General features: G+C 41.9%; 1 protein-coding gene across 5 annotated transcripts in view; it reads left to right on the top strand.

Moving 5' to 3' along the window:
* Nucleotides 1-11,153, top strand: part of gpr4 (G protein-coupled receptor 4) — a 67,269-nt gene extending 56,116 nt beyond the window's left edge. For all 5 annotated transcript variants that reach the window (XM_061972224.1, XM_061972226.1, XM_061972223.1 and 2 more), the window contains exons 3-4: nt 3,731-3,995; nt 10,228-11,153. In XM_061972224.1, the coding sequence (XP_061828208.1) occupies nt 3,731-3,995; nt 10,228-10,943 (981 nt within the window). In that variant the 3' untranslated portion in view covers nt 10,944-11,153. The remainder of the gene's footprint in view (nt 1-3,730; nt 3,996-10,227) is intronic.
* The last annotated feature ends 7,442 nt before the right edge of the window (nt 11,154-18,595 follow it).

The raw sequence follows: 18,595 nt of genomic DNA, 5'->3' as shown, positions 1-18,595 counted from the left end.
ACTGTTCAACAATTTGCTCACGCATTTGATGACAAAGTGGTGACCCTCGCCCCATCCTTTTTTTGTGAATGACTGAGCATTTCATGGAATCTACTTTTATACCCAATCATGGCACCCACCTGTTCCCAATTAGCCTGCACACCTGTGGGATGTTCCAAATAAGTGTTTGATGAGCATTCCTCAACTTTATCAGTATTTATTGCCACCTTTCCCAACTTCTTTGTCACGTGTTGCTGGCATCAAATTCTAAAGTTAATGATTATTTGCAAAAAAAAAAAAAACATGTTTATGAGTTTGAACATCAAATATGTTGTCTTTGTAGCATATTCAACTGAATATGGGTTGAAAATGATTTGCAAATCATTGTATTCCGTTTATATTTACATCTAACACAATTTCCCAACTCATATGGAAACGGGGTTTGTATATAAAGTGCAGCAGTTTTTATCAGTCCACATACAGTGCAGTAGATGAGGGTATCATCTATTGGCTATATACCCCATTGATGTTGCATACATAAAAAAGTTTGCGATGTTACAAGATTGGAATGGTACTCTGAATGATGCAGACACGTTTGTTACTGGATATTTTCTAGTACACTTCTGCCTTGGAGACTTTGTATGTGCAAGTAATATGCAACTATAATGACTTGAGACTTGTTTATACGACAAGTGTTTCAGTCTGCAATATCGTTTGATTATTACGTATGTCTAGCTTGTGCGCTAATGTGTGCTGAGCTGTTGTGTAGCCGCCAGCTCCTATTAGCCTATATAGCCTACCATGACTTAAAATAGAAGAAAAGACCAACATTGTGTGCTTATTGGAGGCATACTTGCCAACCCTACCGGATTTTCCCGGGAGACTCCCGAAATTCAGCGCTTCTCCCGAAAACCTCCCGGGACAAATTTTCTCCCGAAAATCTCCCGAAATTCATGCTAACCCACAATATAAACAGCGTACCTGCCCAATCACGTTATAACTGTAGAAGGATGGAGGGCGAGTTCCTGGTTTCTTATGTGGGTTTATTGTTAGGCAGTTTCATTAACGTCCTCCCAGCGCGGTAACAACACACAACAACAGCAGTCAAGTTTTTGTCTACCGTAAAGCAGTTCGTCTGCCAAAAACAGCAATGTTGTGACACTTTTAAACAGGACAATACTGCCATCTAGTGCATTTGATGAAAGCACTTTTGTGTGTGCCACACATCAATGCATCATCAGAGAGGGTGTTCAGCATGGTTAGAAAGATAGTGACAGAGAATAGAACAAGGATGGACAATTCAACCCTTAACTCAACAATGAGTAGATGAGTGTTATATGTGTGTATATGTGTAAATAAATGAACACTGAAATTCAAGTATTTATTTTTTATATATATATATATATATATATATATATATATATAATAAAAGAAATATATATTTATAGCTAGAATTCACTGAAAGTCAAGTTTTCTTATATATATATATATATATATATATATATATATATATATGAAATACTTGACTTAGTATTTCGTCAAGTATTTCTTATATATATATATATATATATATATATATATATATATATATATATATATATGTCTTAATAAGGTTATCCAAAAAATAGTGCTCGATACCGTAGTAGAGCGCAATATATGTATGTGTGGGGAAAAAAATCACACGACTACTTCATCTCTACAGGCCTGTTTCATGAGGGGTTCCCTCAATCATCAGGAGATTTTAATGGGAGCATTCACATACCATGGTTTATATAGGGCACAGAGTGGGTGGGTACAGGCTGGCGTAGGGGCGTGGTGATTGGCTCATGTGTTACCTAGGAGGTGTTTCCGTCTGTGGCGGCATGCTGTTACAATTTCGCTGCGCTTGTTGAGGGATGACAGGTCTGGACGGTAAATAATAAACAGTTTCTCTTTCAAGCATAGGTTGAATCTTTTATTACCACTATTGTAAGGTGTGCTGGATGCAAGAATTTGCCATGTTATTGAATATTCAACATTATTGTCTTTGAGGTCCCAAATGTGTTTGCTGAGTTCTGTGGTATTCCGCAGGTTTTGGTTCTTGAAAGAAGCCTTGTGATTGTTCCATCTGGTTTTAAACTCTCCCTTGGTTAATCCTGAATTTGACCAAGCAACCCCCCCGTACCAAAAAGCCCTTGATGAAAGCGGATACAATTTCACCCTCACCTATGAACCCACGCCAGGAAACCAACCAAAAAAGAACAGAAAACGAAACAACATCATCTGGTACAACCCCCCATACAGCAAAAACGTCTCAACTAACATTGGCCACAAATTCCTCAGTCTGATTGACAAACACTTCCCCAAAGGCAACACCCTAAGAAAAGTATTCAACAAGAACAACATTAAATTGAGCTACAGCTGTATGAACAATATACGACAAATCATCTCAAACCACAACAAAACAATTGCAAATGAGCCGTCGGCCCCCGGACAGAGCGACTCCAAAACCAACAAAGGCTGCAACTGCCGCAAGAAACCTGATTGCCCTCTCAACGGGGGGTGCTTACAAACATCAGTTGTTTACCAATCTAAGGTAACACGCAAGGACATTAACACATCCGACACATATGTAGGATTAACCGAGGGAGAGTTTAAAACCAGATGGAACAATCACAAGGCTTCTTTCAAGAACCAAAACCTGCGGAATACCACAGAACTCAGCAAACACATTTGGGACCTCAAAGACAATAATGTTGAATATTCAATAACATGGCAAATTCTTGCATCCAGCACACCTTACAATAGTGGTAATAAAAGATGCAACCTATGCTTGAAAGAGAAACTGTTTATTATATACCGTCCAGACCTGTCATCCCTCAACAAGCGCAGCGAAATTGTATCAGCATGCCGCCACAGACGGAAACACCTCCTAGGTAACACATGAGCCAATCACCACGCCCCTACGCCAGCCTGTACCCACCCACTCTGTGCCCTATACAAACCATGGTATGTGAATGCTCCCATTAAAATCTCCTGATGATTGAGGGTACCCCCCTCATGAAACAGGCCTGTAGAGATGAAATAGTCTTGTGATTTTTTTTCCCACACATACATGCATATATATATATATATATATATATATATATATATATATATATATATATATATATATATATATATATATATATATGTATGTATGTATAAGAAAACTTGACTTTCAGTGAATTCTAGCTATAAATATATATTTATTTTATTATAAATATATATATATATATATATATATATATAAGAAATATATATTTATAGCTAGAATTCACTGAAAGTCAAGTATTTCTTATGTATGTATATGTATATATATATATATATATATATATATATATATATATATATATATATACAGTATATGAAATACTTGACTTGGTGAATTCTAGCTGTAAATATACTCCTCCCCTTTTAACCATGCCCCCAACCACGCCCCCCGCCCCCCACCTCCCGAAATCGGAGGTCTCAAGGTTGGCAAGTATGATTGGAGGACATTTAGGTGTTAACTGACTGTCCAGCTTGGCACAAGTAAACATGTGCAGGGCGGCATCCGGGATTTTAGATGCAAGCCGATATCGTCCGATTCTTGTTTTTTTGCTGATATCGGAGCGATAACCGATGTCAACATCGGATGTGGACACCCCGAGATAAAAGTGTTGTGAAGTGACTATTGTAGTCCCACCAAGAAACAAAGTACTCCCCAGCCTCGTCTCTTCCCTCCGTCCAGGTGCGCCAACACAACGAGCTGGGCGTCTACCTGATCAACCTGTCGGTGGCAGACCTGCTGTACATCAGCACGCTTCCTCTCTGGATCGACTACTTCCTGCAGCGCGACGACTGGATCCACGGCCAGGAGAGCTGCAAGCTGTTTGGCTTCATCTTCTACACCAACATCTATGTCAGCATCGCCTTCCTCTGCTGCATCTCTCTGGACCGCTACCTGGCGGTGGCGTACCCCATGAGGTTTGTCAAGGTGCGACGCATCAAAACAGGTACGTGCCTTTTGAGACGCTGACCTACGAAGCATTTGGGGGCGCTGCTGTGTGCATGGGGGACAGAAAAGAGCCTTCAGTGGTCCAAAAAAGATTCAGCGACTCCAGTTCAGGGGTGCCCAAAGTGCGGCCCAGGGGCAGAGGTGGGTAGAGTAGCCAGAAATTGTACTCAAGTAAGAGTACTGTTACTTTAGAGCAGGGGTGCTCATTACGTCGATCGCGATCTACCGGTCGATCGCGGAGGGTGTGTCAGTCGATCACCAGCCAGGCATTAAAAAAAAATAGTCCTAAAAATGAGCGATCATAAATCTTCACTATGACGTCACTTTCGTCACTTGATTGACATTCACGGCACCCGAGGGTCTTCTGAGATGACGCTGGCTGCTGCCAGCTCATTCAAATTACCGACTGGAAGGCGAGAAACACTTTATTTCGACAGACTCTGGCGCCGTACCTGTCGTCAAAACTCCAAAGACCGACTGCACAGTTGCACAATAAAAGCTCTGCTTCATCCTGCCCGCGCTACCAAAATAAGAGTCTCAGAAAGCCGGCGTGCACAAAGCTAGCAAGCTACGGAGTTTGCCGACAATGTATTTCTTGTAAAGTGTATACAAAGGAGTACGGAAGCTGGACAAATAAGATGCCAAAAACCAACCACTTTCATGTGGTATTGGACAGAAAGGAGGACTTTTTTTCTCCTCCATTCGAAAATGCGGACGTTATCATCACCACTGTCTGATTACAATCAATGCAAGTCATCACAATCAGGTAATACACCAACTTATATTCTTGTCTTCATGAAAGAAAGGAATCTATATGTGTTAAACATGCTTGTATTATCTTTAAACACCTCTAAGTTGTTAACAATATTAACTATATGTGTTAAACATGCTTGTATTATCTTTAAACACCTTTAAGTTGTTAACAATATTAACTATTTGTGTTAAACATGCTTGTATTATTTTTAACCACCTTTAACTTGTTACCAATATTAACTATATGTATTAAACATGCTTGTATTATCTTTAAACACCTTTAAGTTGTTAACAATATTAACTATATGTGTTAAACCCCCCCCCTAGAGGGGGGGGGTTACCCACATATGCGGTCCTCTCCAAGGTTTCTCATAGTCATTCACATCGACGTCCCACTGGGGTGAGTTTTTCCTTGCCCGTATGTGGGCTTTGTACCGAGGATGTCGTTGTGGCTTGTGCAGCCCTTTGAGACACTTGTGATTTAGGGCTATATAAATAAAGATTGATTGATTGATTGATTGATAAACATGCTTGCATTATCTTTAAACACCTTTAACTTGTTAACAATATTAACTATATGTATTAAACATACTTGTATTATCATTAAACACCTTTAACTTGTTAACAATATTAACTATATGTGTTAAACATGCTTGCATTATCATTAAACACCTTTAACTTGTTAACAAAAACATATATTTCATAAATAAGTAAATATAAATGATATATATGAATGAGGTAGATCCCCACGACTTGATCAATTGAAAAGTAGCTCGCCTGCAGAAAAAGTGTGAGCACCCCTGCTTTAGAGATTTATTACTCAAGTAAAAGTAAGGAGTAGTCACCCAAATATTTACTTGAGTAAAAGTAAAAAGTATGTTGTGAAAAAACTACTCAAGTACTGAGTAACTGATGAGTAACCTGTTCCTTTAATGATGACGACAACAAATAATGCACAAAAATATAAAAATAGCAAATAGCAAATTCAGAGCCAGGAATATCTCTTAAGCAACTAAAACAATAACATATAATAAATAATAATACATTAAAATAAAAAAAATGAAGGCAAATTGAGCCACAATAACTTAACAGCACCATAGGCTCAGTAGGCAGAGATTACAAAGGAAAATAACAAGTTAGCCTTTACGCCAGGGGTGCTCACACTTTTTCTGCAGGCGAGCTACTTTTCAATTGATCAAGTCGTGGGGATCTACCTCATTCATATATATCATTTATATTTACTTATTTATGAAATATATGTTTTTGTTAACAAGTTAAAGGTGTTTAATGATAATGCAAGCATGTTTAACACATATAGTTAATATTGTTAATAAATTAAAGGTGTTTAATGATAATGCAATCATGTTTAATACATATAGTTAATATTGTTAACAAGTTAAAGGTGTTTAAAGATCATGCAAGCATGTTTAACACATATAGTTAATATTGTTAACAAGTTAAAGGTGGTTAAAAATAATACAAGCATGTTTAATACATATAGTTAATATTGTTAACAACTTAAAGGTGGTTAAAGATAATGCAAGCATGTTTAACACATATAGTTAATATTGTTAACAACTTAAAGGTGTTTAATGATAATACAAGCATGTTTAACACATATAGTTAATATTGTTAACAACTTAAAGGTGGTTAAAGATAAAACAAGCATGTTTAACACATATAGTTAATATTGTTAACAACTTAAAGGTGGTTAAAGATAATACAAGCATGTTTAACACATATAGTTAATATTGTTAACAACTTAAAGGTGGTTAAAGATAATGCAAGCATGTTTAGCACATATAGTTAATATTGTTAACAAGTTAAAGGTGTTTAAAGATAATACAAGCATGTTTAACACATATAGTTAATATTGTTAATAAGTTAAAGGTGTTTAAAGATAATACAAGCATGTTTAGCACATATAGATTCCTTTCTTTCATGAAGACAAGAATATAAGTTGGTGTATTACCTGATTGTGATGACTTGCATTGATAGGAATCAGACAGTGGTGATGATAACGTCCGCATTTTCGAATGGAGGAGAAAAAAAGTCCTCCTTTCTGTCCAATACCACATGAAAGTGGTTGGTTTTTGGCATCTTATTTGTCCAGCTTCCGTACTCCTTTGTATACACTTTACAAGAAATACATTGTTGGTGTCGGCAAACTCTGTAGCTTGCTAGCTTGTGCACGCCAGCTTTCTGAGACTCTTATTTTGGTAGCGCGGGCAGGATGAAGCAGAGCTTTTATTGTGCAACTGTGCAGTCGGTCTTTGGAGTTTTGACGACAGGTACGGCGCCAGAGTCTGTTGAAATAAAGTGTTTCTCGCCTTCCAGTCGGTCATTTTAATGAGCTGGCAGCAGCCAGCGTCATCTCAGAAGACCCTCGGGTGCCGTGAATGTCAATCAAGTGACGAAAGTGACGTCATAGTGAAGATTTATGATCGCTCATTTTTAGGACTATTTTTTTAATGCCTGGCTGGTGATCGACTGACACACCCTCCGAGATCGACCGGTAGATCGCGATCGACGTAATGAGCACCCCTGGTATAGGGTATTTTATTCTGTTTAGTGCCTTGAACCGTAAGTACAAGTGCCGTTTCGTCGACTCGTCATTCATAGCGTTTCTACTCGTAAGGATTTTTCCATTCATCACTCCAAGCAACGTTTGAAAGTTTTACAATATAACTAAAACAATTCTTATTTATTAAGTCGTCACAGCACAGGGGTTAGTACGTGTGCCTCACAATACGAAGGTCCTGGGCTCGGGTATTTTTCTGTGTGGAGTTTGCATGTTCTCCCCGTGACTGCGTGGGTTCCCTCCGGGTACTCCGGCTTCCTCCCACCTCCAAAGACTTCCGCTTGCTCACGTAGGTGACAGCAAGGCATACTTGGTCAACAACCACACAGGTCACACTGACGGTGGCGGTATAAAAAAAACTTTAACACTCTTACTAATAATGCGCCACACTGTGAACCCACACCAAACAAGAATGACAAACACATTTCGGGAGAACATCTGCACCGTAACACAACATAAACACAACAGGACAAATACCCAGAATCCCATGCAGCCCTAACTCTTCCGGGCTACATTATAATAATAATAATAATAATAATAATAACTGGGATTTATATAGCGCTTTTCTAAGTACCCAAAGTCGCTTTACATGTAGAACCCATCATTCATTCACACCTGGTGGTGGTAAGCTACTTTCATAGCCACAGCTGCCCTGGGGTAGACTGACGGAAGCGTGGCTGCAATTTGCGCCAACGGCCCCTCCGACCACCACCTATCATTCATCATTCAATTCACCGGTGTGAGTGGCACCGGGGGAAAAGGGTGAAGTGTCCCGCCCAAGGACACAACGGCAGCGATTTTTGGATGGTAAGAGGCGGGGAGCGAACCTGCAACCCTCAGGTTTCTGGCACGGTTGCTCTACCCACTACGCCATGCCGCATATACAGGTAAAAGCCAGTAAATTAGAATATTTGGAAAAACTTGATTAATTTCAGTAATTGCATTCAAAAGGTGTAACTTGTACATTATATTTATTCATTGCACACAGACTGATGCATTCAAATGTTTATTTCATTTAATTTTGATGATTTGAAGTGGCAACAAATGAAAATCTAAAATTCCGTGTGTCACAAAATTAGAATATTACTTAAGGCTAATACAAAAAAGGGATTTTTAGAAATGTTGGCCAACTGAAAAGTATGAAAATGAAAAATATGAGCATGTACAATACTCAATACTTGGTTGGAGCTCCTTTTGCCTCAATTACTGCGTTAATGCGGCGTGGCATGGAGTCGATGAGTTTCTGGCACTGCTCAGGTGTTATGAGAGCCCAGGTTGCTCTGATAGTGGCCTTCAACTCTTCTGCGTTTTTGGGTCTGGCATTCTGCATCTTCCTTTTCACAATACCCCACAGATTTTCTATGGGGCTAAGGTCAGGGGAGTTGGCGGGCCAATTTAGAACAGAAATACCATGGTCCGTAAAGCAGGCACGGGTAGATTTTGCGCTGTGTGCAGGCACCAAGTCCTGTTGGAACTTGAAATCTCCATCTCCATAGAGCAGGTCAGCAGCAGGAAGCATGAAGTGCTCTAAAACTTGCTGGTAGACGGCTGCGTTGACCCTGGATCTCAGGAAACAGAGTGGACCGACACCAGCAGATGACATGGCACCCCAAACCATCACCCAACCATGCAAATTTTGCATTTCCTTTGGAAATCGAGGTCCCAGAGTCTGGAGGAAGACAGGAGAGGCACAGGATCCACGTTGCCTGAAGTCTAGTGTAAAGTTTCCACCATCAGTGATGGTTTGGGGTGCCATGTCATCTGCTGGTGTCGGTCCACTCTGTTTCCTGAGATCCAGGGTCAACGCAGCCGTCTACCAGCAAGTTTTAGAATACTTCATGCTTCCTGCTGCTGACCTACTCTATGGAGATGGAGATTTCAAGTTCCAACAGGACTTGGCGCCTGCACACAGCGCAAAATCTACCCGTGCCTGGTTTACGGACCATGGTATTTCTGTTCTAAATTGGCCCGCCAACTCCCCTGACCTTAGCCCCATAGAAAATCTGTGGGGTATTGTGAAAAGGAAGATGCAGAATGCCAGACCCAAAAACGCAGAAGAGTTGAAGGCCACTATCAGAGCAACCTGGGCTCTCATAACACCTGAGCAGTGCCAGAAACTCATCGACTCCATGCCACGCCGCATTAACGCAGTAATTGAGGCAAAAGGAGCTCCAACCAAGTATTGAGTATTGTACATGCTCATATTTTTCATTTTCATACTTTTCAGTTGGCCAACATTTCTAAAAATCCCTTTTTTGTATTAGCCTTACACAATATTCTAATTTTGTGACACACGGAATTCTGGATTTTCATTTGTTGCCACTTCAAATCATCAAAATTAAATGAAATAAACATTTGAATGCATCAGTCTGTGTGCAATGAATAAATATAATGTACAAGTTACACCTTTTGAATGCAATTACTGAAATAAATCAAGTTTTTCAAAATATTCTAATTTACTGGCTTTTACCTGTATATACATATACACCCCCGCTACCAAACCCCGCCCACCTCAACCGACGCACAGAGAGGGGGGGGGGGGTTGTGTGAGGGAGCAGGCTTAGGGTGGGGGCGGGGTTTGGTGGTAGCAGGGGTGTATAATGTAGCCCGGAAGAGTCAGGGCTGCATGGGATTCTGGGTGTTTGTTCTGTTGTGTTTATGTTGTGTTAAGGTGCAGATGTTCTTCCGGAATGTGTTTGTCATTCTTGTTTGGTTTTGGTTCAAAGTGTGGCGCATTATTAGTAAGAGTGTTCGTAACGTTCGGAATTTATGGTATTGGCTTTGAAAATAAAATATACCAAAATGGCCCCCGCATCCTTCGATTTTTCAGTGGTAAAAGTTTGGAGTTAGTAGCCGGAGTCAGGTGACCAATGAATGTCTTTGCTTTCCCGGGCAGCCATGTTGGTCAGCGCCATGGTCTGGGTCATCGAGATCGTTGCCAACTCTGCGCCGCTGTTCCACGACGAGCTCTTCCAGGGTCGCTTCAACCACACCTTCTGCTTCGAGAAGTACCCCATGCAGGACTGGGTGGCCGGCATGAACCTCTACAGGACCTTCCTGGGCTTCCTGGCCCCGTGGACCGCCATGCTGGTGGCCTACCGCGGCATCCTGGCCGCCGTGCGCTGCAACGTGTCCACCGAGCGCGAGGAGAAGGCCAAAATCCAGCGCCTGGCGCTGAGTCTGATCCTGATCGTGCTGCTGTGCTTCGGGCCGTACCACGTCCTGCTGCTGGTGCGCAGCGCCATCTACCTGTGGAAGCCGTGCGACTGCGGCTCGGAGGAGAGCTTGTTCGCCGCCTACCACGTCTCGCTGGCGCTCACCAGCCTCAACTGCGTCGCCGACCCCATCCTCTACTGCTTCGTCAACGAGGGGGCGCGCCACGACGTAGGCCGCGCGCTCTCCGCCTTGATGTCCGCGGCGTGCCACAGGGGCGCCGCCGGCTCGCCGTCTCACGCCGACGTGCTCAACGCCGCCTCCGTGACCGTGGAAACCCCCCTGGCGGCGAAGAAGCAGCCGTGCGCTTACACGGACGGCGGAAAAACCAGCGGCTACAAGACGGAACTGGTGGCGCTGAAGGAGGAATGTCTGCAGATGAGCATCCTCAGGAAGTGACGCCCGGAAAAATGTGGAAGGTACCGGAACAAGTTGGTGGCGAGAAGAACCGGAAGATGACCATCACGTCTGTCAGGACTTTAGGACTGCACTCATGCACGCTCAAGCCACGCCCACTTGGCTTCTTTCGTCTGCTTCTTTTTTTCTTTCTTTTTTTAAACAGTCAAGTCTGTAAGTTATTATGTTGATGAGAATAAAAGGTCAAATCTACCACATTCATATTGTCACTGCTCAAAGAAAGTCTTATTTCGAAAATGTGCCCGCTTAACTGCATACTTGCCAACCCTCACGAATTTTCCGGGAGACTCCCGAAATTCAGCGCCTCTCCCGAAAACCTCCCGGGACAAATATTCTCCCGAAAATCTCCCGATTTTCAGCCGGAGCTGGAAGCCACGCCCCCTCCAGCTCCATGAGGACCTGAGTGAGGACAGCCTTTTTTCACGACGGGAGGACAACAGGGTGACAAGAACTAAATCATCCAGACTAGAGACAAATTATATTATTATGTTTATCTTACCTAAAAATTAATATATTTTTATTTTTTATTTTTTTAAACTAAATAAATTTTTACTATATTTTGCTAAAAACATCAAAATTAATTGTATTTGTATTTGTATTTTTTCTGACTCCTTATTACATCCAGCCATAGAATTATACATTAAAATAAACATATTTGAAATAATTAATTTTAAATTATCATGATAATTCATTTAAAATGACCATATTTAATTATTAAAAATAATTGCTTGTTTATCAACAACTTTAGCATTTTATTCATTACATTTTGAAGCTCTCAGAAGCCAAGTTATGTTATATTCCTTAATATTTATTTATGCAAGTTTGAAGTATCAATTATCTAAACACAGTTTTGTTTGCATATTTTCAGGATATATATATATATATATATATATATATATATATATATATATATATTTTTTATTTTTTATTTTTTTTTTTATAAACTAAATACATTTTTACTATATTTTGCTAAAAACATCAAAATTAATTTACCTAAAAATAAATATATTTATTAATTTAAAAAAAAAACAAACTAAATACATTTTTACTATATTTTGCTAAAAACATCAAAATTAATTGTATTTGTATTTGTATTTTTTCTGACTCCTTATTACATCCAGCCATAGAATTATACATAAAAATAAACATATTTGAAATAATTAATTTTAAATTATCATGATAATTCATTTAAAATGACCATATTTAATTATTAAAATAATTGCTTGTTTATCAACAACTTTAGCATTTTATTCATTACATTTTGAAGCTCTCAGAAGCCAAGTTATGTTATATTCCTTAATATTTATTTATGCAAGTTTGAAGTATCAATTATCTAAACACAGTTTTGTTTGCATATTTTCAGGATGTATATATATATATATATATATATATATATATATATATATATATGTATGTATGTATTAAATACTTGACTTGGTGAATTCTAGCTGTCAATATACTCCTCCCCTCTTAACCAGCGCATAACAGGGACTAAACATCACAAAGAGGAAAGCCCATGAAAATAGGTTACAAAAGTTATTTAATAAGAAGCCAAAAAGTGCAAAAACAATAATGTTCGTGTTGGAGGAGTTGTGAATTAGGTAGACCTGCAGTCTGCAGGTGTACCTAATGTTGTGGCCCTGCAGTCATTCACAACTCCTCCAACACCAACATTATTGTTTTTGCACTTTTTGGCTTCTTATGAAATAACTTTTTTAAATAGATTCAATCTTGCACGTGGAAAGTTTAAGTGTGGGCTTTAGTTGATATAACACTCCCGTCAGGGGGTGCCGTGCATTCTACGGCGGGGGTATCGATTCGTCGTGGTGAAGAAGGAGCTGAGCCGGAAGGCAAAGCTCTCAATTTACCGGTCGATCTACGTTCCCATCCTCACCTATGGTCATGAGCTTTGGGTCATGACCGAAAGGACAAGATCACGGGTACAAGCGGCCAAAATGAGTTTGGGTCTCTCCCTTAGAGATAGGGTGAGGAGCTCAGAGTAAAGTCACTGCTCCTCCACATTGAAGGAGCCAGCTGAAGTGGCTCGAGCATCCGGTCAGGATGCCCCCAGAACGCGTCCCTGGGGAGGTGTTTAGGGTGTGTCCGACCCGTGGGCGACCACGGGGAAGACCCAGGACACGTTGGGGGTATTATGCCTCCCAGCTGGCCTGGGGACGCCTCGGGATCACCCGGGAGGAGATGGACGAAGTAGCTGGAGAGAAGGAAATGTGGGCTTCTCTGCTTCGGCTGCTGACGCTGCGACCCGACCTTGCTTGTTGTGTTTTAATCCTGGCAGAGGAAGCAGCATTCGACGCCACTAATAATAATAATACAATTAATAAAGATATACACTCCTATTTCTGGGGCTGAGGTTGCTGAGGTAGTTAAAAAGCTCCTCGGTGGCAAGGCCCCAGGGGTAGATGAGATCCGCCCGGAGTTCCTTAAGGCTCTGGATGTTGTGGGGCTGTCTTGGTTGACAAGACTCTGCAACATCGCGTGGACATCGGGGGCAGTACCTCTGGATTGGCAGACCGGGGTGGTGGTTCCTCTCTTTAAGAAGGGGAACCGGAGGGTGTGTTCTAACTATCGTGGGATCACACTCCTCAGCCTTCCCGGTAAGGTCTATTCAGGTGTACTGGAGAGGAGGCTACGCCGGATAGTCGAACCTCGGATTCAGGAGGAACAGTGTGGTTTTCGTCCTGGTCGTGGAACTGTGGACAAGCTCTATACTCTCGGCAGGGTCCTTGAGGGTGCATGGGAGTTTGCCCAACCAGTCTACATGTGTTTTGTGGACTTGGAGAAGGCATTGGACCGTGTCCCTCGGGAAGTCCTGTGGGGAGTGCTCAGAGAGTATGGGGTATCGGACTGTCTGATTGTGGCAGTCCGCTCCCTGTATGATCAGTGCCAGAGCTTGGTCCGCATTGCCGGCAGTAAGTCAGACACGTTTCCAGTGAGGGTTGAACTCCGCCAAGGCTGTCCTTTGTCACCGATTCTGTTCATAACTTTTATGGACAGAATTTCTAGGCGCAGTCAAGGCGTTGAGGGGATCCGGTTTGGTGGCTGCAGGATTAGGTCTCTGCTTTTTGCAGATGATGTGGTCCTGATGGCTTCATCTGGCCAGGATCTTCAGCTCTCGCTGGATCGGTTCGCAGCCGAGTGTGAAGCGACTGGGATGAGAATCAGCACCTCCAAGTCCGAGTCCATGGTTCTCGCCCGGAAAAGGGTGGAGTGCCATCTCCGGGTTGGGGAGGAGATCTTGCCCCAAGTGGAGGAGTTCAAGTACCTCGGAGTCTTGTTCACGAGTGAGGGAAGAGTGGATCGTGAGATCGACAGGCGGATCGGTGCGCCGTCTTCAGTAATGCGGATGCTGTATCGATCCGTTGTGGTGAAGAAGGAGCTGAGCCGGAAGGCAAAGCTCTCAATTTACCGGTCGATCTACGTTCCCATCCTCACCTATGGTCGTGAGCTTTTGGTTATGACCGAAAGGACAAGATCACGGGTACAAGCGGCCCAAATGAGTTTCCTCCGCCGGGTGGCGGGGCTCTCCCTTAGAGATAGGGTGAGAAGCTCTGTCATCCGGGGGGAGCTCAAAGTAAAGCCGCTGCTCCTCCACATGGAGAGGAGCCAGATGAGGTGGTTCGGGCATCTGGTCAGGATGCCACCCGAACGCCTCCCTAGGGAGGTGTTTAGGGCACGTCCGACCTGTAGGAGGCCGCGAGGAAGACCCAGGACACATTGGGAAGACTATGTCTCCCGGCTGGCCTGGGAACGCCTCTTCGTCCAGGAAGAGCTGGACGAAGTGGCTGGGGAGAGTGAAGTCTGGGCTTCCCTGCTTAGGCTGCTTCCCCCGCGACCCGACCTCGTATAAGCGGAAGAAGATGGATGGATGGGATGGACAAATAATGAAGATATACACATAATAACAGATGCCCATCCTCAACTGGTCTAACCCGCAATGGTTCCCGTGCATTCTAGCGTGTGAATTATGGAATAAAAAACATGAACCCCGGAGGCGTATGGAGGACTACTTCCTGTGGTGATGACTCTGAGTGAGCGGTGTCAACGTGGGGTCTGTGAATCAGAGCACCGGACGTTCGATGGAGAACCGGCATCGCTGCAGTCAGGATTGCTTGGATCCGGGCTGCTCAGTCACGGCTTCATGTTTCTGTCAGCTGTCTGTTTGCCTGATACTAACATGTAGTCACCTCTTTTTGTTAGATGAAGTGTGATTATCTGGTTTCGGCAGAAAAAATATGTCCTTTTGGTTTACAGCCCTCAGTAGGGAAAGGTTCTCACGGCACGCAGGCGAGTCAGATGCTGGACAAACAAACTAGAGCAGTAAAGAATACGGTGGACGTGACTTTTTATGTTTACCTTCCCCCCCCCCTGCGATACGGCCGCCTGCAGAGCACAGACGCCATGATGGGAAGGAGGTCAGATTACATCCAGTGGTCATCTAATTGCTGGACTGAACTACTTACTGATAAGTTAGGATTCTCACCCCAGATTATTTGGTTCTAAGGATGTCTAAAATGATAAGATGTGGGCAAGAACTGAAGTTTAACAAACAGAAATACCAGTTGTCTTATGGCTGCCCATCTCCGCCCAGGTTTACCCGCCTCGGCATGAAGTCAAACTAAAAAAATCCAAACTTAAGACCTGAAACTAGAACTTAACGCACACACTCTCCCCTCCACTCTCTCTTCAGGCCCTTAACACATACTTGCCAACCCTCCCGGATTTTCCGGGAGACTCCCGAAATTCAGCGCCTCTCCCGAAAACCTCCCGGGGCAAATTTTCTCCCGAAAATCTCCCGAAATTCAGGCAGGAGCTGGAGGCCACGCCCCCTCCGGCTCCATGCGGACCTGAGTGACGTGTCGACAGCCTGTTCTCACGTCCGCTTTCCCACAATATAAACAGCTAATGATCGAGGGCTCGTTCTTGGTTTCTTATGTGGGTTTATTGTTAGGCAGTTTCATTAACGTCCTCCCAGTGCGGTAACAACACACAACAACAGCAGTCAAGTTTCCGTCTACCGTAAAGCAGTTCGTCTGCCGTAAACAGCAATGTTGTGACACTTTTAAACAGGACAATACTGCCATCTACTGTACATGCATATGTGACCCACCCATAATGTGTCACATTTTTGTGTTGATTTATTTATTTTATTTTGTGGTTTGAATTCGTTTTTGGAGCTGTCATTACACATTTATCAGTATTCACATTGGTCAGTAGGGGGCAGTAGGGCGTTTCTTCCCAATTGAATGCTATCACCTGCAGACCGGAAGTGTGTTGTCATTCTGATGAGCGCGACCAGTCTGTGAACAATTGAAACGTCCTGTGTGCTTTTTCCTCCTGTATAACAGGTTAGTTTTGGTGAATCAACTCACTGAATAATATCCATGTGATCTTTATAAGTTTAAGTACACATTCTGATGGTTGAGCCTAACTCTAAAGTGTTTGTGAGTTGTAGTTTGTATTTGTGAATGAATCCAGTGCACAGCTGCAGTAATCAATACAAAAAGGCGACGTGAGTGCGCAATGTTTATGTAGGAACTTCTGATCCTAATTCAGACTCCCAAATTAGAGCTCCCGTTTTCTTATTGATTTTATAATGTATATTTGTATAATGTGTGTTCTGAAAAAGTGACAGAGAATGGAACAAGGATGGACAATTCAACCCTTAACTCAACAATGAGTAGATGAGTGTTATGTGTGTGTAAATGTGTAAATAAATGAACACTGAAATTCAAGTATTTCTTTTATTTATTTTTATATATATATATATATATATATATATATATATATATATATATATATATATATATATATATATATATATATATATATATATTGGTATTTACCGTGATGACGGACTGGCAGTGTGTCGCGCCTCGCCAAGGAGCAGCGAGAATACCAAGAAGCGCATATCCCAAATTTTCAAAGAGAACGGCCTACGGATCACGATTGAAGCCAACAAGCAAACCGTCAACTTCCTTGACGTCACTTTCAACCTGAGAAATAACAGCTACCAACCATTCACGAAACCCAACACAACACTCCAATACGTGCACCATGACAGCAACCACCCACCCACCACCACGAAAAGAATACCTACCGGAATTAATAAAAGGCTATCGATGCTGTCATCTAGCAAAGCTGAATTTGACCAAGCAACCCCCCGTACCAAAAAGCCCTTGATGAAAGCGGATACAATTTCACCCTCACCTATGAACCCACGCCAGGAAACCAGCCAAAAAAGAACAGAAAACGAAACGACATCATCTGGTACAACCCCCCATACAGCAAAAACGTCTCAACTAACATTGGACGCAAATTCCTCAATCTGATTGACAAACACTTTCCCAAAGACAACACCCTAAGAAAAGTATTCAACAAGAACAACATTAAATTGAGCTACAGCTGCATGAACAATATACGACAAATGATCTCAAACCACAACAAAACAATTGCAAATGAGCCGTCGGCCCCCGGACAGAGCGACTCCAAAACCAACAAAGGCTGCAACTGCCGAAAGAAACCTGATTGCCCTCTCAACGGGGGGTGCTTACAAACATCAGTTGTCTACCAATCTAAGGTAACACGCAAGGACATTAACACATCCGACACATATGTAGGATTAACCGAGGGAGAGTTCAAAACCAGATGGAACAATCACAAGGCTTCTTTCAGGAACCAAAACTTGCGGAATACCACAGAACTCAGCAAACACATTTGGGACCTCAAAGACAATAATGTTGAATATTCAATAACATGGCAAATTATTGCATCCAGCACACCTTACAATAGTGGTAATAAAAGATGCAACCTATGCTTGAAAGAGAAACTGTTTATTATTTACCGTCCAGACCTGTCATCCCTCAACAAGCGCAGCGAAATTGTAACAGCATGCCGCCACAGACGGAAACACCTCCTAGGTAACACATGAGCCAATCACCACGCCCCTACGCCAGCCTGTACCCACCCACTCTGTGCCCTATATAAACCATGGTATGTGAATGCTCCCATTAAAATCTCCTGATGATTGAGGGAACCCCCTCATGAAACAGGCCTGTAGAGATGAAATAGTCTTGTGATTTTTTTTCCCACACATACATATATATATATATATACATATATATATATATATATATATATATATATATATATATATATACATATATATATATATATATATATATATATATATATATATATATATATATATATATATATATATATATGTAATAAAATATATATATATATATAGCTAGAATTCACTGAAAGTCAAGTATTTCTTATATATATATCTTAACCACGCCCCACCACCCCCCACCTCCCGAAATCGGAGGTCTCAAGGTTGGCAAGTATGACTGTCTTAATGACGTCATTGATAATGATTCATGTGTGTGAGAGTGCATCAATCACACATTGAAGGCCAATTCTAAAGTGTTCTAATTCTGCCAAAAGGAGGGAAATAACACATATTCCTCCAACACTGAACACAGCTTAAATGCAAACGTGATAATGTTCCGCATCCTGTGTTCAAACCAAACACGTCTTATCATTGATTCACGCTGTTTAATGTGCAGAAATGCAACGTTTGAATGTCTTTACTCGCATGGTAATTTGTG

Source organism: Nerophis lumbriciformis, linkage group LG17 (genome assembly GCF_033978685.3).
Source record: "Nerophis lumbriciformis linkage group LG17, RoL_Nlum_v2.1, whole genome shotgun sequence".
Classification (NCBI taxonomy): Eukaryota; Metazoa; Chordata; class Actinopteri; order Syngnathiformes; family Syngnathidae; genus Nerophis; species Nerophis lumbriciformis.
The sequence above is the reverse complement of the archived record's forward strand: the minus strand, read 5'-3'. Positions and strand labels throughout refer to the sequence as shown.